The sequence below is a fragment of the Dermacentor silvarum genome, chromosome 9, assembly GCF_013339745.2.
Source record: "Dermacentor silvarum isolate Dsil-2018 chromosome 9, BIME_Dsil_1.4, whole genome shotgun sequence".
NCBI lineage: Eukaryota > Metazoa > Arthropoda > Arachnida > Ixodida > Ixodidae > Dermacentor > Dermacentor silvarum.
Window position 1 is genome coordinate 28,294,443 of NC_051162.1, and position 21,168 is coordinate 28,315,610.

A 21,168-nucleotide genomic window follows, 5' to 3' on the forward strand; every position below is an offset into this window, starting at 1 on the left:
GCATAGACCATGCTGTCTAATACAACAGTGCAACGCAAAGCCTTCGTGCAAGCAATTCTCACGCGCTGAGATTATGCCGCTGCCCCGCGGTTCGTGCCGTGGCGGTCAACGATTTATCTCTACACGCGGTTGCATTGCATCTAGCGTGGCCTAGGTTTTTAACCGGCATGCCTGGTGTAGCGAAGGGTGGCCTAGGATAGTCCTTATAATATATAATGGGCAACGCTCCCCCCCCCCCGACTTACACCTTCGTTAATTTAGCCCAATTAGAAATAATTTCGTCCGTAACCATAGGGCCAGAGTGTCTACTTCAGCATTATCATCAGCAGCAGCAGCCTATTTTTATGTCCCCTGCAGGACGAAGGACTCTCCCAGAGATCCTTAGTTACCCCTCGCTTGCACAAGCTGATTCCAACTTGCGCCTGCAAATTTCCTAATTTCATCACCCTACCTAATGTCCTGCCATCCTGGACTGGGCTTCCCTTTTCTTAGCACGCATTCTGTAACCCTTCTGGTCCACCGGTAATCTGCTCGATGATGGGCTGCTCAGCTCCAATTATTCCTCTTAACGAGAATATCCGCTATTCCTGCTTGCTCTCCGAGTGTCTGTGTATTTATACCTAACTTGTACTGTAAACTGGTAGAATCACGTTTCAAATGTCTCATATACATTTTTATGACACCTACGAAAAAAATAGGAAAAAAACAGCCCCCTGTTCAGGAATACATGTTCTATTGTTTGTGGCACAACACGCAGTGATTATCAGAGAAAGCAAACAGCCCTCCCTAGCGCATTGAAATGTCCCTTTCAAGGTTCGGTCATTGAACATAAACTTGCTGAGCTTGGCGCAATCAGTGACGATTGTACCTGGGAAACGTTACGATTATTGTGTAAACAGTAAAACCTCCTTAAAATTTAAAGCAACGTCCGTCCGCTTTTATTCAAACTGGAGCCCGTCTATCTCGCCTGCAAAGATGACGTCACATGTCTATCCTAACATGTCACGAGTCCCGCAAGCAGCACATAGATAATCAGCACCAACGTTGCCAACACTGTAATCCCAGTGATAAGCAAAGCTAGCAAAGCCACTACACAAAGAAAGAACGCAGGAACCGGGGTTCGTGGCGTAGACATGACAGCGACCCTCAACTTCGGCACGGGAGAAGACCGAGAAGAAACATCGCTAGCGCACGTTGTTCAAGTCAATTTAAAAACAATTCATTTTTTGGTTTCGCTAAATTACTGAACCTTCTTATTTTTTTTTCTTTTTAGGTAGTCATGCGATAAAATGCTACAACAGGCAGCGCTTTCCAAGTTCCAGCGTACAATTGAAATTTCAGGCAGAGCCTGTTGTTGCAGGACAAATGCCTTTGAAGGTTAGCATTCATGAATGTGGATTTTAGAAAGTTTTTTTTTTTTTTTTTTTTTGGGGGGGGGGGGGTTGTATTGCGATAGCAATTCATCGGCTGCTCGAGTCGCTAAACCACCGTCGGCACCACCGTTTTTAGGGGACTTGAGCGGTTTATCAGCGTTAACGCTCGACAGCGCATGCGCCCCACGCATGCGGAGGGTGACAGGGTTTCCAGAGACGCGGATTACGTTTGGCTACAACCAAGGAGGTTATGAAGAAACTTCTGAAGTTGAGATGCCGCGCCGCGGCTGACGCCGGCGACCGCCATATTGCTCCGGGCAGAAAACATAGCTGCACCGCTTGGGCCCTTGCGGTAGTTCGGCAGTTGCGGCCTTTATCCACTCTTAGTGCTTAGTTACGGTCTGCTGAGCGGTAGTTGTGCGTTTGTAAGGGAACATCCAAGCTCTGTTGAACGGGATGGTGAACGCCTGCATGGCCTTGGCCCTTCGGTTGCACGAATCATGCGAAGCAAAAGTCAGGAGTAACGTTTCACGCCTAAGTAGCGCGAAAAAGCCTTCAATCGCTCGACCATTGCGGGGCTCTATATCCGTCGAGGAGCGCTGTTGTACCTGAAATCTACCATTTAACGGACGAATATAGGCTGAAACAAGCTTTTTTTCTGCGTATGTTTGTGCGACAGGTTCGCGAAAGGGAAAACGCTGCATGACGCATGGCAGCCCGCTGTTCGCAGAGATGGCTAGGCGCCTAAAGATTCGAATGTTCTTTGTTCGGTGCACATTGAAGAGGGTTGTTTTGACAGGTCAGGTCAAACGACAAGGCTGCGACAGGGCAGCATTGCGACCATTTTTCCAGCGTTCCCGGCACATCTGCATAAAAAAGCGAGTTCGTAAGAAATGCTTGCGGTTCGTATATATTGTCGGTGCGCTTGCATATGAGATTCCGCTTGTCGAGAGGAATTATTTACTACTTATTTATATAAAATGATACAGCTCTCATACCTGGCGGACGTCCTAGCTGCGTCTCACAAGTTGCCTGTTTAAAATTACGTGCATAAATATCGGCACACAACAGTTTCGCATCAAAACAAGAAAATAACTGACGTAACTGGTAAATAAAAAGTATTACCAGTCACATATCGTGTGTGACAACACGATATGTGCCTGGAGCAACAACAGTTCTTTTGCAGCCATAGGTATCATATTTCGGCGTAATTTAACTTAGGCTGGATCGCGAATATTACTGTTTTCTGAGATCAAGTTGCTGTTGCATGCCGTCGTGTAAAGTTCTATACAAATCACAGTTCATACAAATTCCTCTATTGCGGACTCACGATCTTTACAATATTTAAAAGCCATTATTCGTAGTTACTGAACCGTGCGCCTTAAGTGACATTATCAGAATGCATTTAATTTCGGGAATTGGTACAATTTTTCGGTTTTGCGCAGCAAAAAATATGTTTGTTTTGTTGTGTTTGCATTTTATGTATGCCTGGTGGGTATTGTTTTCCTATAGTATACACTGTGATGCACCTCGTAGTTGTGCAATATTTTATTCATTTTTTCCACCATGTTGTTTTATGCTTCTTTTATCAAAACAAACAGGACATAATAAAAATTTATTTACCACTTTACTGATTTCACCTTGTACTTCGTGTCACTTCAGTAATGTGGCAAGCTGATATGCGCATAAAAGGCGTTACCAGTTTTAGCCCACGTATTCTTGCATTAACAACTGCCTTGTGCATTTGTCCTTAACCTGACATGACATAGATTACTGGGGATTCCTAATGATACAACTAGGCGACATGAAAGCTCTAGCGTCGCTAACTCAATGATACGACAGCCGCTTTCCACTTGTTTTACGGAGTCTTCGTCACTTTAATTCGTCACAAGTTTTTCAGTAAAAAGTCAGTCTAAATTCGCCTAATTCACCTCTCTGTGCACGCATTATCGCCTCAGATCAATTGCGTAATCACTTTTAGACTGTTAAATGTGGCTTTCTCATCATCATCAACTAGCCCAGCACCGCGTGTTCTTCCCATCATTACCTTTCGTTAAACTCCCATCACCCAGCTAAACCTCTTTAATCCACCATTATTTACTCCTAATTCAACATTATTACAGTCTTAATACACTTCATTCACCTCTCTATATTCATTGTTACTTCATTTCACATGCTTAAATAATATTGTATACTTAATAGTGGTTTTGCGCGCGCTATCGCCTTTTCTTTTATCCTAAGAGGATCCTTTCGTGTCAACAACAAGGTTTTGAAACGGCCTTGAGACGGGCACCCCACCATGAGTTATGCATAAAAGCCTGTCGCATGAAAAAAAAAAAAACATCTGCGCTAAATAAATCATAGTAATTCTCCCGCTTTCATCATAAAACGCCACCACGAAAGTGCACTGGTTACGCTACCAGCGCGCAAGCAGCGCTCGCTCTTGCCCGGAGCAAGATGGCCGCCAACCGGTTTCTCAGGCTTCAGCCGGTCGCATGGGCGCGCATAAGGGCTCTCCACTCCAGAAGTTTTTTTTTTTTTTTTTTTTTTTTTTTTTTTATGTATATAACCTCCTTGGCTACAACAACGATGAAGCGAAGTCGACGCACCGTCAGCACTTCTCTCAATCGCCTCGGTGGCGGAGGCTGTGAGCTCCGAACTGCTACTGGCATGAGCATTGTGTCCACGCCATTATAAGCACACTACAGCGTTTCTGCTGAGCTGATATGTGTATACGCACTGCTCTGAGCGCGATGTGCAGTAAACATCAGGCTAACGTTATATAATATTTCATTGCGCGATGACTGAAGTCGATGGTTTCTCGTCCATCACTCATCGCGACGCCTGCAACGCCACAGGCGGCGCTCCTCCACAGGCGAGCGTTTTGAGACGCCTGGTAACTGGCAGGGCGCTGTTCATTCTACACAGCACTTGGGCACTTGGGTGCCATGTGTGGCGCACCAACATGCCGTACCCGCGTGTATTTATTGTCGCACCCGCGTATCGTTATAGAACACAGGCCGAGGAATCCAGACCCAACGCTAGTTTTGCTATCACTGTCAATACTGTGCCCTTTGGGGCGACACTGTCAATATGTTTAGCAAATTGCCACAGCACATTTCTTTTTATTATTACACAAGAATATTTGTCGACGGCACAGTGCATTAGACGAACCGATCAATACAACTGAGCCAGAATGACGATAGCACATCTGCTATAATTAAAAATTTAATTGGACCGGTTATGAATGTACAAACGAAGGCAGACTCACATCATGCACGCGGTAGAGCCCTGATGAGGAAAGCAGTAGAATCGGCTCGACGCCAGCGTGTAGGGAAGTTCCGGCGCTAGCACTTCGTTCCAGTACTGGTCCTTGAGCAGCTCCGGATGGTTCTGGTGCATCTCGTCCACCACAAGGTACGATACCTGAATAAGCGGCGCCACAGTTCAGACACACCCCTCGAAGCACTGTTCGGTACCACTTCGCTGACAGCCAAATGGTGAATGCAATGATCTGATGAAAAAGAGCGGGTCATAACGGGCACTCTAATGCGCATGTTTATTATTATTTATATATTTATATATTTATTTATTTATATATTTATATTTATTTATATATATATTTATTTATTATATTATTATATATTTATTTATTATATATATTATATATTTATTTATTATATATATTTATATATTTATATATATTTATTTATATTTATATATTATATATATTTATTTATATATTTATTTATATTATTTATATTTATTTATATTATTTATTTATATTTATTTATATTTATTATTTATATTTATTTATTTATATTTATTTATTATATTATTATATTTATATTTATTTATTATATTTATTTATATTTATTTATATTTATTTATATTTATTTATTTATTTATTTATTTATTTATTTATTTATTTATTTATTTATTATTTATTTATTTATTTATTTATTAGTGGCACGAGCACCGAGTGGCGCCCTTGTATATTGCGCAGCAACTTCCGTTTAGGGACAGGCTTTCGGTTTGTCACACAAAAATAAATAATAAATGACATGTAGATAGCGATGGTTCTACTTATGGTTGATGATAGATATGACATCAGAGTACAGGTATAGTATAGTTAAGAGCTAATTAAGTGTCAGCAATAATTACAAACAATTAAGGAAAGTCTAACTGCCGTACACCAAAGGACAAAATCGTGCACTTAAGATACCAAGTTACCAACCGCATCAGTACAGGTTCCCGTGACACTCCAAGACACGAAGTGACGTCATCAGTGACGTCACACATAAACCAGGGGTATCCGCTCATTATTAATTGAAGCCAGCGATGGCCAGCTCCCACGTGATCACCTTATGTGTCGTCACATCATGACACGTACACTCCCTCATAAAAACCGATATTGGCTCGTAAAAACCTATTATACTAAATTGTTTAAAGCTTCCCACTATGTTTCGAAAGTATCACGGTTCAGGAACTTCCCGTAATTAAAAAAGTGAGGCCATAAATATCGTTTCGGTACTCCTTTAATCTCAACTAAAACATCGCTCCCTTGCGTTGGAAGTTTCACTTTGCTGCTATCGTATTACTTATAATTAAGCCGGTCATTTTCAATCATATTCTTTTCAATTTCGCTGTGGTTCATATCTTACTTTCATGTTTGTGCTTCACGTTCCTGGTTTCAACTTTGCAAGACCCAAAGCAGAGTGCAGTGTCTCGGGGTCACGTTACAACCAGCTGACCTGAATGTTTCTGTCGATGACATAGTTCATCTCGAAGTCGTCGTCATCTTCACCGAAGGGATTCACCAGGGTCTCGGCAACCTGTGCAGTAGATGTACTAAGCTTTATTGGTCTGCGCTTCTAGTTCAGACCGTATCCTAATTGTCGTTCCCGAGAAGGCAACCACCTAGGAGCGCAGTCTCGTTGCCTGGAGAGCTCCGGAAGTAAACAGGGGCGCTATAACGTAAATTGATTCCAAACTCCTGACGTCAAATTTACGTAACCACCCACGCAAGCATCGGGTGGTGACCCGCAGCGTTGTCTGAACAACCCAATCAAACACTCTCCTCGTTAATAGTAGGTCACTTTTGTTCCTTTTCAAAACCAATAACATTGTCTACACTCAGCTGTTTTTCTTATCTAATTGGCTGACAAGAGGCGAGGAGCACGCGCTAGTGAAGAGGGTTTCGATGAGGCCGAGCCAGCACAGTGAAAATAGATAACCGCATGAAGAGGGTGGTGCCGGCTTCTCCGATTGGTCCGCTTCGCCTTACTTAGCTTGCGGTGGCTGGTCGAAAATCGCGGCGGCGTGCAACGGAAGAATAAGAATGCCGCTAAAGCGGATCCTCAGCAAGGAAGAGTTGGCAGAGCGATGTCGTATGCATGGCGAAAAAGCTCGATAACGTTTTACTGATACACAAAAATGTTTATCATGCGCAAATAATTACATGCTCACCGGCAGGTACGAGTAGCGAGAGCCTGAGTGATCCGCGGGCAGCCATCTTTTATTCCTTTCGGAACGGGGCAGTCTGTGGCTATTCAGAAAAGTTTTCAGTTTTGTTCGGCATATTAATGCATTTTTTTTCGCATAGATGTCACATTGACGTGGTGAGTTTTCGCGGTTTTGTGAGGTCGCGTGACAGACAGGCGAAGTGCGCGTAGCCAGAAAACGTTGGACCAATAGCAGAGGGCTAATGGTGAAAAGGCGACGAATCAGGAATGATTATTTTTCTTTTGTGCGGTTTAATCATGCATAATCAGTGTGTACATGTTATATCAGATGGGTAGCTATCACGGTTTTCGTGACGTCGCTTGACAGACAGGTGAAGTTGGGAGTGACGGTGACAAGAACAATTATTGGTCCTGAGAAACTGGCCAGGGGGAGCCGAAGGCTCCCTCAGGTCAAGTCGGTGGCTCCGCCCACGATGGCAGCGGGAGGCGAAATCCCGTTGCGATGTCGTGGGCCCTCTGGACTGCCTGGAGTTGGATGTGGTGGTGGTCGCTTCTTAGGAACTCCTCCCACTGTTCCTTTGTGGCAAGCATAGAGTTTTCTATGGCTGGGCACAGCCAGAGCATACGATCGAAAGAGCATGAGTCGGCTCCGCATTCGAAGTTGGGAGTGGCCCGAAAATATTTTGACCAATTATGCAGGCTGATTGCAGAAATTGGAATCAAAACAGTTTGGAATCAATTTACGTTATAGCGCCCCAGGGCTGCAACATTGTGTTACTTACGAAAGTAGTGTCGCTCTTCAACCTTGGAGGCAAAATAGGCCACTGAAGGGCAGCTAGGCTACTCCAAAACCATCAAAAATAAACTCCGTGTATTAAGAAATATAAAAATATAGTCAGGAATAAAAAGGATCAAAGGAAAAGGCATCCCGTAATCGCGGTAATTATGTCGTATTGATTATGTAACCCAAAGGTGACACATGATTCCAAAGATAGGTTTGTAAAAGTATATTCAAGGTAAGCTTCTAGAGGCATACAATGCGCAATCTTCATTCAAATAAATGCTGTATAAGGTTATTATCTACAAGAAAGTAATAAAATATGTGTCACATAAATAAATATGTGACCAATTACGCACAGTATTCACAGATCGTTTCTTCCCTAGGCGCCGCTCGCGATTGAATGTGACCGCGGCTACGCCCTTTTGAATGCGAGAGCATTTCTTTGCCTACGCCTGCCCACTTTGGCCAGGCAATATATCGGCCCTCGATAGGATGACTAGGTAGCATTGGCCAAAAAAAAAAAGAAAATGAATTTAGTTGGAAAGAATTCAGTCCCCCTACAAGGAACCGAACGCGGGCTCGCGAGTATCTTTCCTTGGCACCACGTAAAACAGTGGAGTGAGGGGCTCGTATTACTAAGGAGGCGATGTGATTATTAAATATTACCGCCCAAGCACTCTGTACAGATCTTTAACCAGCGAAGCTGAAACGTGCGGCCCCCGTCTTAATCACTTGGTTAATCCCGACGGTTCATTAATGTCTCTCTCAATTATTGGTTACGTCGTTGTGTTTCTTAATGAGGTTACACACATGTTCGGCTGCGGCGGAGAGAACGACGTCACTGACGGTATATGCCCGGAGTGCGCCGTTGCCGCATTGCCGCTTGCATTTCTCCAAAACTAAATTGCTTCAGAATTCAACCTGTCGCTCACGGTAAGACAATGAATGGCTCATACCTCCTTAAGCCATGGCTCATTTCACCTTTAACGGGGCCTCCCCATTACGACGACAGAAGAGATGTGAAATCCTACGCCGGAATGATGAGCGGCAACTGTGGAAGAAGACGACGACGAACGCGAAGCAGTGGTACGAGCGCGTTCGCCCGGTTGCGCCGAGGGGTGCCAACGACACAGCTGTGCAAGATGTTGACGACGCTCGATCCCTTGCTGATGATGGTAGTTTTCGGCCTACAGGCGACAGACGGGCGAATTGGCTAGCCGCACACAGCCACGACATCACACGTAGCAGCAGTTATAGACCTCCGTCAGCAAAAGAGGCTGAAGAGCCATCGACATGACATTGCCGCCTGGCGTTGAGATAGGTACGACCATGCCCGGCAGCATCAGAGATTTATGCCTTGCGGAAATCAAATACAGCGCAGTTGACGCTGTGCTTGCCGCTGTACGCATCATTGCGGGTGCCACCAGTAAGCAAGTTCAATAAGTGATATCTATACGTCTACTCACCTACATACTGAACACATAGGGTGTGTGTGTGTGTGTGTGTGTGCGTGCGTGTGCGTGCGTGTGCGTGCGTGTGCGTGCGTGTGCGTGCGTGTGCGTGCGTGTGCGTGCGTGTGCGTGCGTGTGCGTGCGTGTGCGTGCGTGTGCGTGCGTGTGCGTGCGTGTGCGTGCGTGTGCGTGCGTGTGCGTGCGGTGTGCGTGCGTGTGCGTGCGTGTGCGTGCGTTGTGCGTGCGTGTGCGTGCGTGTGCGTGCGTGCGTGTGCGTGGCGTTGTGCGTGCGCGTGCGTGCGTGCGCGTGCGTGTGCGTGCGTGTGCGTGCGTGCGCGTGCGTGCGCGTGCGTGCGCGTGTGTGTGTGCGCGTGTGTGTGTGCGCGTGTGTGTGTGCGCGTGTGTGTGTGCGCGTGTGTGTGTGCGCGTGTGTGCGCGTGTGTGTGTGCGCGTGTGTGTGCGCGTGTTGTGTCGTTGCGTGTGTTGCGCGTGTGTGCGCGTGTGTGCGCGTGTGTGCGCGTGTGTGCGCGTGTGTGCGCGTGTGTGCGCGTGTGTGCGCGTGTGTGCGTGTGTGCGTGTGTGCGTGTGTGCGTGTTATCACGTTAACTCCGACAATCATCGTAAAATAGGTCCTGCCGGAAAATTTTCCACCCCGTCGACCGCTATCATAGGTGGTTACGCAAAAACAGCAGCCACAGACGAAACGCTTTTACGTAAGAGTTCTGTGAGTACACACACTGACCTATTACTGAGTTATAAAGCGCTTCGGGGCATTAAACATAACTATACTAATAGCTTCGCTGGAAAAACTATTCTGTGCCTGACCAGCAGAAATTTCACGAAACAGGTATAGCACAGGCATTCATATACCTTCGCTAAGAAACCGCAGTTTCGCATAATTATTTGAGATCAGTGAATAAGTGCGATTATTTCACTCTTTCTCTGTATTTAAACGAAGCATGCCTTGCTTCAATCAGCATAGCCAGGTTGGGAACGAACAGGTAACGTTTCTTCGTGGGCGTACATCATTTGAGTACATCTAGTTAGAGAACAGTAAATGCTCAACGCCCTGCAAGGCAACCTAGACATTAAATTCAGAAGATACGTAGCCTGCTTAGTAGACACCTTTCCTTACTCACTGCCATGGACGCTGAAGCATGTACGGAGCAATGTACTGTGTGCCTCTATCCTGCACTTGGAGAGCTTGTCTCGCCTTGATTCTCAATACACCACCTTTGGTATAGCCGTCGACACGCCGTCGTCCTGCAGTAATATTGACTATCGGCTTGTCGTCGTCACCACGCCGCTGTCATCGTCTTCATCTACGTGTCTTCATCCTCATAGTGTCGTCATGATCATGTTTGGGCCCTTTTCGTCACCATCACAGTCATTCTCTTGTAATCGTGTCGTCGTCTATTCGTCATCGTCACACACGCTGACGTCACACACACACCCTTCCTTGCCTTATCCAAAACCATTGCGCCATCTGGTAACGTTATTGGGAACCCCAAGCAAGGCTAAGTGTGATGTACTGAGGCGCGATAGACGTGACACAACACGAAGGAAGCACACAGTCGAAGTGCTACAAGCGCTTTGTTTCCTTATTCTCGTGTAGCGTATATTGCGCTGTAGTACATGACACTCAATAATTACCAACTACCCATTTATGTTGTGCTAAACAAGGCTAGATAGCCAGATACCCGAAAATGCCCTAGAATACAGTGAATGCCCCAGTGTGTAAAATCTGCATACTTTTGTTTTTCGTTTTAGCACAGACTCGAGTGAGTTCACTCATGTTGGGCTCCTCTTGTAAAAAGAAAATCTTACACTATTTCATTTCTGAACCAACGCAGGTTACCGCAGAAGCTGCGGCTGCTTAATGTCATGTAGGAACAGTGAAAGTACTCACATATAGGTTTGCAAGTATATGCCATTGAACTGTGCACTAGTGCGAAGTGGCTGATCTGCACTCTTAGAGCCCAGACCCAGCATTCCTTACGCGATTGAAAGGTACTGCTGGATTGTCAGCCATACGCTTTCTCTGGCGGTGCAACCTAACGCCCTTTCTGCAATTCTATGCAATCGATGCAGGCATCGCAGCTGACGGAGGCATGCAGGATTACCGCACACGTCACTGAAGCATAAAGTATAGCCAAAAGAAGTTCACGAGTAGGATGCGTTAAGTATACCTGAAATTTCATAAAATTGATTTGACGCGTCCGATTGTTGATTCATGAGCGAGAGGAGCATATATAATATGCAGGCGCATGCGGCCTGACGCCACGCCAATTCTACACTAAGGCAAGTGCGCATCTGATCAAAAGATATCCATCTCTCTGCAATGGAGCGGTGGCGTCATCTGTCACGTCGTCGCGTCTTTTACCGTGCTTTGCCATTTTTGCCGTAGCGGTGACAGGTGGCACCACTGTTCCGCAGCAGTGACATGGCAAACCTCCTGCGTGTGACCATAGGCGAGGACTCCATTCCTTGATATCGAGAACCATTCTCACAAAGACCACCGAGATAACGAACGAACTTTGCTTCCGAAGTGAGATAAAGCGCAGGGAAAGTCTACAACGCCATACACTTCTCTGGAGCGGTCAAACGGTCAGAAACGGCAAATCATACGTATGGCCTGAAACAGGCCCAGTGCCACCATGTCAGATGATCGCGTAATTTCTGGTGCATCTACAATTCTGCGGCAAGCCTCGAGAAAACCCGCGTCTGCCGTAAAACATTCAGAATCCATGGCTGCACAGTTAGTTTCGTGAATGCTGATGGTGATGGATAGAAAGTGCGATGCATGGCAGCGCGATGCATGGCATATTGGTGCTATTTGTGGGCCAAGCTGTGTCGGCAGTTTGCTTTTGTTTTGTGTTTTTTTACAGCGAAGCTGTATACATCTAGCCGATTCGTTCATCCGTCGCCTGTACGCAGAAACTATCATCATCAGCAAATGCTCGAGCGCCGTCGTCTTCTTCCACAGCTGTCTCGTTGGCGCCCCTCGGCGCAACCGCGCAAACGCGCTCGTGCCCCTGCTCCCGCGTTTGTTGTCGTCGTCTTTTTGCACAGCTGGCTCCATTGCCGCTCAACATTCCAGCGTAGAATTTCACTTCTGTCGTCGTAATGGGGAGGCCGCGTTTACGGGGGTATGAGCCATTGCTTAAGGGGGTATGAGCCATTCAGTGTCTTAACGTGACGGACAGGTGTAATTTTGAAGCAATTTAATTTTCAAGAATCGCAAGCGGCAACGCGACAACGGCGGAATGCGGGCATATACCGTAAAGGACGTCGTTTTCTCCGTCGCAGTAGAACGTGTGGGTAACCTCATTAAGAAACACAAACACGTAACCAATATTTCAGAAAGAGACTTTAATGTACCGTCGGGATTCACCCCGTGATAAACACCGGGGCCGCACGTTTCAGCTCCGCTTGTTAACCATCTGTACGGAGTGCTTGGGGGGAGATTTTTTTTTCCTTTCACGCTGGCTTAACTTGCGTTCTGGTGCAGCAGGTCTGTCACGACGCGTTTAGTTGATGTGAGCGTTTATGAAGTAATCGCATTTTTCTTTTTTTTATTATCTCGAACAGTCGCCCACATCTCTTTACATACGTTTAAATAAAGAATAACCACTCGTGCAACTTTCTTCAAAAAAACAAAAGAAAACAGAACAGGAACACGACGAGAAAGCGCAAGCAATAAGGGACACACGTGAATCGCGTTTGTCACTTCCGCTGCGTCAACCACTCAGACTGTGCTTCTGGTGATTGCCTTACCAACAGGGCCAATCGGTCGAAGGACCTTCCTTACCTTGAGCCAGCCCATGTAGAAAGAGAAGCGCAGGAAGTTGAATATTGGAACGTAGAGGTCGATCTCGTGACCCTTGTAGCCGGCCTCCGGGTTCAGGCCCTGACTGCCGAACAACGTCGCCAGGAAGAACGTGTACACCGCTAGAGTCGTCACCTGCGCACGCAATGTGTCTCGTGTTATTGTAGCAAGCAGCAGTACCCGCGCACACATGAGTGGCCTAATATTTGCCTTGCATGCGAGCACAGTAGACCATGAGTAGAGCGGCGCCGTCACCTTCCATCTATATCTCTCTGCGCATACGCATTTCCCCTTTCCCCTTATCAGCCGACATCTCCTCCTCTCTCTCTCACCATCACGGTAGCGCATTTGAATGCAGCGTAAAAATTATTGTAGGCCATCTAACGTGTCGACAAAGCATGAAATGCATCAACATTCAGTGGTAAAAGCTTCTTAAATTAGGCGCATATAATGACTATGGTGCACAAAGAATGCGAGGTTTTATTTGCAGGTTTTTAATGGAATTCTGCGCTCTGCCAAAAGTACAGAGGGAGGACTACAACCCAACTCCTATGTAATAAAAGTTTTTTTTTCTCCCTATTTATACTCATTAAACTGGTAAGCTTGTAAAGCTTTTCACGTTCTCAATTTCTCATAGTTTACTTCCATGATCTCTAACCCCTATGTGGCGCTCATTTGAAGCAAGGAAAGCGCTTGGAAGCCAATAAAATGTTTCATCTACTTTTTTTCTATCGTCTGAAGAATTGTTTCAGAAAAAAACATCAAGAACCCCGGCCAGCACGAAATATGATCGCTTGTACTCTATTTTGTTTTTCTTCTTATACTGTAATAGAAATTCTTTCGCAATATCACCAACTGTAGCCTTTCACAAACGAAGGAAAAAAAACAAGCAATTCTTTTGGAACCGTGAAGTCGCTTCATTCGTTACACGGTCCCAATTACAAATAGCAGCAAGACACTGGGAATTTTGAGCGGGCCTGAAGGGAGCACATGAGCGATGTGAAAAAAAAAGTCACTTCCAGTGCACTCGCTGAACACACAGAAACCAAGCAACACGATAACAACTGGAGCCAAGCGTCAGTCATCGCCCAAGCAAAGAACTGGACGAAGCGACAGTATCTGGAATCTCTGACTATCCGAACCACAGCACACACGCTCAATCGAAACGACGGCAATTTCCCGCCAACATACGCAAGGTGCCTGAAGCGATTGTTCAAACGGATTTAAGCGTAAGGTTTTTTTTTTTTCCTCTCAACTCAGTGAACAAGGCTTCCGTGTGGAAGCCGAAAAGGTTAAGAATTTTTAGAGAACACGATTTTGATCGGCGTTCTGTTTTTCTTCCTATTATGCAAAGGCATGTGGCTTCTATCATGAGTTATATTTATTTATCAAACTGCTTGGCTCAAAGTTTGCGCAGTGAGGCACTCAGATGGTGCCGTGTTTTTTGTTTTCTTACTGTGCCTCAAAAACCATGAAAAACAAACTTTTATTATCCAAAGCATCGAACTATGCTGGACGAAACAGAAGGACAAGTTAATTTTACATGTTCCAGTGACATTAAAAAGTTAAAACTTTTAATGAACAGAATAATTACACTACTAGTTCTGTTTCGATAGTCTGCAAGGCTGTGCTAGGCCGCGCTTGTGCAGCGATGCATTGGTTTTCACGCTCTTCGCGCTTTTTCAGTGGGCACAACGACGCTTCTCCCAAGTTATCGATATGGAATTAGCCGGCTATAAATGGTGGATGAAAGTGCCACATAATCAGACAGAAAGTACCCTTTTCTTAAATGTTACACATTCCAGTTATGTTTCGTTAGTTTTCATGTGTGTAAAAATAACAAGTGCATCTTTTTACTTTTGTACGATGTGAAAGTTTATAGTTAGTATTGCAATAATGAACTTTATACATCGCTTTTGTACATGAAACGTATAACATTTAAGTGTGTTAAAAACTCTGAACAGTTTTCTCTGTCCGTCCACTGTTTCTGTTACATTGTGCTCTTATTAGTTCTCATGTGATTCATGCATAGTTTATCTTGCATAGGATGAGTATACAACATGCAACATTTTCCCGCCACAGCACTTGAAACATCCGTCGCCATTTCGACATCGAATTCAGATTGCCTTAGGTGAGAAAACAAGACGACTGACACAATCATCACAGGCGGCTGCACAAGGTGGCTCTGCGAGTTCAAGTGCACCCGCACAGAATAATTTCAAGCGCGGAAAGACAAGGTCACCACGATAGATGCAAAACACTAACTCCGTGCGCCTTGCATGCTTCCCTGTGGTATATTCAGCATTGAAAATTATTTCACGTTATTAAACAACTCACCCAAGTTTTCGCAACGATGATGCTCAATGAGCTGAATGATGTTTAAATAATGTGCATCCTGGTCTGGGGCAATTCATTACTTTGAAGTGAGACATTTCTTTGCATTTCAGGCGTCAACGCCATTTAAAGACCCACTTTTAGTGCTTGTTGAAGAATCAACGCTGAATAACATAACATCGACTGCCTGTGCCTAACTGCTCTTTTACGCAATACGGTAACTATTGATTATGACGTTGCGCTGTTTTGCAAGAACGCGTAAAATAACTTCAGGAGGTAAAAAAAAAAGAACCTCTACAACATCCGTCGTAGTCGATCGCGGTTATGGCACGTAAGCCACCAGATTTCAAAGAAAATTTTTAAATACCGTCGTTTTTATTGTTTGCGTGTAATGCTCATCTGAAAGTGTGATCTACTTAAATTAACATTGACTGTCTTTAAAAATATTAGCATATCTTTTATCTACGGCTGACTAGCATGAAAACGCTAAGGCCTATTAAAAGATGCACGCTCCCTGAATGTTGCATAAACGAGGACGCTTCCCCTGTGTTACGTATGAGAAACAAGCACACTTCATGGCGGTCTGTTCAGGCGCCAAAAAAAAAAGCGTTTACAGCAAGCTCATTGTTGGTGTTTTTGTACTTTTCGAGGGACTTTTTGCCCTGCATGGCGATGACTGCAGCCGTGAGGAGAGTAACATTCTCACCTGAGTGTAGACGAGCGGTATACTAATCCAGTCATAGTTGAACAGGCTGCCGCAGTTGCCTCGGTAGCGGGCGATCTCCTGCCGAAAGGATAGCGCATATCGATTAGCTCAGCCCTTATGATGTATCATGAGAAGCAGTCAACGGGGCTACTGCATCATCGCATCTCATCACCTTACCATATCTCATATTTCACCCCCCCCCCCTCAATCGCCATTCATATAAGTGTGGCCTCTAACAGTATCAAAACCAGCTGGTGGTTTGCACCACGTACGTCCACTTTTTGTTCTTTTTTGTCCGTTCTTTAAGGTCTTTCGTCAGTGTAGCACTCACCGCAATACAATCATGAATATGATAAGAAGGTTGAGGTTATAGTATCATAAGAATCCAATTCAAAATGAAGCGAAAAGTATCGAAACGCTGCTTCTTGGTGCATTTATTCTATCGTATAATTAATTAAATATGAATGTTATAATTACAAGAGCCTTCATAATTTTATTTCAGAAAATGGAATTGAAAGAGTAGAAGAGACAACTTTGTCACTGGTGGCACTCTAACTCACAATTTCCGCATGACGCGTGGGATGCTCTACCAATTGTGTTATGACAACATACTTCTTTTTCTTTTTCGGCGGATGTTGATAATCTTTAGGCCTCTGGATATCATGGTCACATGTGGATTTTCATTGGTCATGCAGGAGTGGGAGCGGTCAAACGACCACCTTCAGGCCAGCCCAGATGAGAACCCATGGAGAGAAAGAAAATGGCGCAGCGAAACGGTACATGCACTGGGTGTCGCATAATCCCGAGGAACTAGCTGTGCGCGCGAAGGGATGAAAATCACATTCCCCGCACGCCAGAAGTTGTCCATGCTTCGCAAGTTGATAAATTCGCGCGCAGTAAAATCCCAAGGTTGTAAAGTAGAACACAACAATAAGTTACTAGAGTGTAAATTGGCGTATAAATGTCTCTTGTGGCTGTTCTGCGAGAATAGATACCTGACACACTCCGGCTAGTGTGCAGATTTAATTTCTTAAGAGATCCCTTAAACGACTTTCAAAACCAACGGGTGGTCTCTATTCAGTCACGTTCGGTAACTTTGAGTTAAACGCGAGGCAGACGGCAGATCCACCACCTCAGAAAGTATTTGGTACAGGGATTGATTTCGCATCAGGAGATATTTTTGCTTTAACTGTGAAGCTTTCGGTCTGAGAAAGTCTCAATGGTTCCGTATGTACCTTTGGCTGCACTCGTGTGGGTGAGCTTTTTTTCCCTTTCATAATAAGCTTGATGTAAACATGGGGACGTGGTGTAGAACTCTAATAATTAAGATAGATAAACGTTGGTTTATTAGGTTAAAAAAGGCGGGGGGGGGGGGTGGTAAGGCTTGCGAAGTGAGGTCGAGAGAGGCAAACTGTTAACGCTAACGATGACACCAGGGACTTCGCAGACAAGACTGGGTTCCGTAAACACACACCTGCAATACGAGGTTTCAGGTCATTGTTTCACCGTGGAATTAAAATATGATGATGGTGGCTGTAATAGTGATGATGACAAAAATATACGTTATTGGGCCTGACGGAATTCGTGCATGATGTAAGGTCTTGATGAGGGCTAAATGATTCATATTTAGAACTGAGGTTTGAACAGCGCGAATAAAACAAGGACACGAAGAAACAAATACGACAGACAAGCGCCTATTTCAGCGCTTGTCTGTGGTATTTGCTTCTTCGTGTCCTTGTTTTGTTCGCGCTGTTCAAACATCAACTGTACGCATGACGTAGTTCATTCATGACCCAAGTCCTGTTGCAGTGGTGGTCCCACCGACTACAAAATTGGGGCAGAACTCATCTGCGATTGCAGTCCAAGTAATACATATATATATATATATATATATATATATATATATATATATATATATATATAACCGGCTCCGGTTACTCTTTACTTCACTGATATATATATATATATATATATATATATATATGACTACTCTAAGAATGCCATAACTATACTCTCCCATCCACTCTACCTCTGCACGTCATCGGCTTCACACACTTCACACACCACCATTTTTCTTTTTTTTTTCACTTTGCAACTCCTAATGCTACCACATTATTAAACTTTTTCTACATTGAATGTGTCAGACAGGATTGTCAGTCGACAAGTACCTCGATGAGATTCTATAGAAATCTGCACGCACCTAGGGCGGAACGAACTCAGTGTGCGTCTCTACAGCGTTCTGCAGCAACCCGATCAATATAGGACCGCACTCGAGTGTCACAAGCATAGCTGATTTATATTTTTTTTCTTATCTTGATTTAAATCATTCGTAATCTAAGCTGAAATGAAGACTCTTATTTCAGCAGACCGACAGCAGCGATTCCTTTCTATAGGCTTTTATTCAAATTTTCTTCAAAACTTAGATTGTCAGCGCAAAGCATTCCACAATGATCGCGCTCCCGTCAGCTCTGAGTGTTTCGGGAAAACGGTTTCACGAATACCAACAAAACTAGTCTCACAATATCAAGAATGCTATCGAAAAAAAACGAACATACGACATCACACGGAGAAAGAAGCCACTAACATCGACGACTGTCTTGAGTGCGAAGTCGTCCCGTATGCGTCCCTCCTTGCGCGCCCGCGAAGCGATGCTTGAGGCCCAGACCAGGGGCATCCAGTACGTCGAGTGGTTGGTCTTCAGCTGCTCGAACACTTCCCGCTCGTTGCCTAGCAGCAGGCCTGCATCGAGCGCGCAGAGCCATGTGCGTCAGCAAAATCGCGAAGCGTGCATGTTGATAATGTTGTATAAGTTGTTCAAGCCGCAAGAAAACTTGGCAATGAAATAAAGCCAGGGCGGAGCAAGAATTCTGGTTCCCAAGCATAACCGAGCCTGCAGAGCTAGTAATATACACTTCAATATTACAGTGTGGCGAACGAATCGGAAAGCGAGAAAGGCTTTGTGCTAGGAGGAAGGACATGACAAGTGCTGTTTAGCACACACGCATAATAAAGTCTTTTTAACCTGCCACGAATACGATGGCGAAGCAATCCAGTTGAAATGGGTTCATTGTGTCCAGGGGAAACATTAAATGGAGATGGAACAAGCGTTGTGACTAGCAACCGCAATACAGCTTGCAGGATGCGCAATAGAGTGCGAAAAGAGATTGGAGAGGAAAGTATTATTGTTCAGCGTACAAACGAATTTACACATAGTGACGTAGGGATCACACAAGCGTCAGCGATAAGAAACCTAAAGGAGTCTGCAAAATGGGACGTCAACTGCAAACAAATGGGGAAGCCGGTGATCGGACAGCGCTGTATTCGTATTTTCCTTTTTTCCCCTGTTTTTATCACGGAAGGTAACTTAGATGACATGATGGATGAACACAAGCGCTTTGACATCCCAAGTTCACTTTGTTCTAGTTCCCTTAAGGGCTGAACTAAATCGGTCTGTCAGTTTCAGAAATCACGGGTACCAATGCGTGTAAGCAAAGCCCTTGACATAGAAAGCAGCAGTGCGGCATTGCTGCAACCATTGCAGGAATGTTGAATGAGTTTCTTGTATCTTAAGGTGGCTCTCGTATTGAGAATCCTTTACAGCGAAGCTGTTAGCCTCTAGTTGGTCGGGAGTTCTCGTGGCGGGCTCGCCCAAAAATTGGCAGCTGGAAAAGGACTGTGCCTTTCATTTTCCGGGTAACAGAATTATGTTTTCTCGTATATTCGGATATTACAATCCAAAGTTATCATGTGTGCAGCTTGTGTGCAAGTCGTACTTTACGCATTTTCCGACGCAATTTACTTTTAAACATTAATTTAGTTTAATGAGGCACTTGCGCTTGGCGGACGCCCTAGAATAATGAGAATGTGTTCTGCACTTCCGCAAGCGCGTGCACGCATGACGTACGTCGCTTGTGGTGGTGGTGCTTATGTAACATCATCAACGTCAGTTGGGGTGGTGGTGATTGTCTAACGTCTACGCCAGCTTCGCTGTACATGCACTCTCAGTGTGGAATATAGGGGGCCTTTTTTTATTACTAAGCCCATTCTATCCTATCTTCGCAGATGTGTTTGTCACGTGTTCAGGAGAAAACGCGATCATCTTAGGTGTTATATCTTGCAGCAATCAATAGCCAATCAATGGCTAATCTATGATCGATCAATAATCGATAAATTCCGAGAAATGCTGGGGATGACTTGGTAGCGCTTAGCCTAGCCCAAAAGCTAGGACTAGCTAGGTGACCATCAGCTCCGCTATCTCTTTACCTTTGCGCCTCCATGTGCAAGCTACGCTATTTTTTATGTACGAACTGTACGTCCTTTGACTACGCTCCGTCGCGCGAGCGCCGAACGTAAAAAAATCCTAACTTCTGTCCTAACTTCTATTGGAAAAGACCAATAGGCCCCGTACCATAATCCCACATGATTATATGAGTTTATATGGGAATATACAAGTTTTCCCACATGATCCAATAGGATTATGTAGGATTAGGGCTACAGGGCAAATGGGGCATACGGGATTGTGAATAGGGACTACGGGTACGTGCCGGTCGTTGTCGGCACCCGATATTCTGTGTATTACCCAAGAGTAAAAAATAATCAATCGATAATTCGCTGTCTGCACTCCTTTAGGTCAAACTTACGGGGTTTTTTTTTGTGCACCATCGTCCTTACGGTAGGCGATGTGCTAGTCGCAAGCGCAAGCGACCCGCTTTGGCGGCCGGTAGCAGAACCGTGTCACGCCGCCGGTTTTGTGGTAAATGGGTTCAGATCGGCGGCGCCTTCCATGCAAAAAGTCAGCTAAATGTGGCAACGTAAAAGTGGGAAACTCACTGCCCTTTCGTATTACGCGACGCCTGCCTATGTCTTCTATGACATGTGAGGCACTATTTTTTGTGGTCGCGAACGCGAGCGGTGAGATAAGTATCTCTAGATTTCGTTGTGGTGTCTACTATGTACGAAAACGGGCACAGCGATACATGGGGAGAGCAAATGAGGCAAACGTACCGGCATCGACGAGGTGGTCCAGCGTCGGGAAGCGCTTCTTCACAGGTGGACTGATGCAGCGGAGGGTGATGATGGACGAGAGGTTGGCGTAGCGCATGATGGTGCGACGCATCAGCCGACCACGTTCGTCCTGCGACGGTGCACGTTACATCTGCAGGCTCACACCGTTGTACTACCTGCGCGCTGTACTCGCATTGCTCAGTAGCAAGCGTACGCGGAGGCGCT

The 21,168-nt window shown here is 45.1% G+C and overlaps 1 protein-coding gene across 1 annotated transcript in view; it reads right to left on the bottom strand.

Moving 5' to 3' along the window:
* The window catches only part of LOC119465189 (bestrophin-4), a 38,090-nt gene that overhangs the window by 10,724 nt on the left and 6,198 nt on the right, over positions 1-21,168 (bottom strand). The window contains exons 4-9 of the mRNA XM_049655250.1: positions 20,944-21,073; positions 18,524-18,678; positions 15,940-16,017; positions 12,882-13,034; positions 6,128-6,208; positions 4,645-4,799 (exon numbers count right to left, since the gene is read on the bottom strand). Of these exons, the coding sequence (XP_049511207.1) occupies positions 4,645-4,799; positions 6,128-6,208; positions 12,882-13,034; positions 15,940-16,017; positions 18,524-18,678; positions 20,944-21,073 (752 nt within the window). The remainder of the gene's footprint in view (positions 1-4,644; positions 4,800-6,127; positions 6,209-12,881; positions 13,035-15,939; positions 16,018-18,523; positions 18,679-20,943; positions 21,074-21,168) is intronic.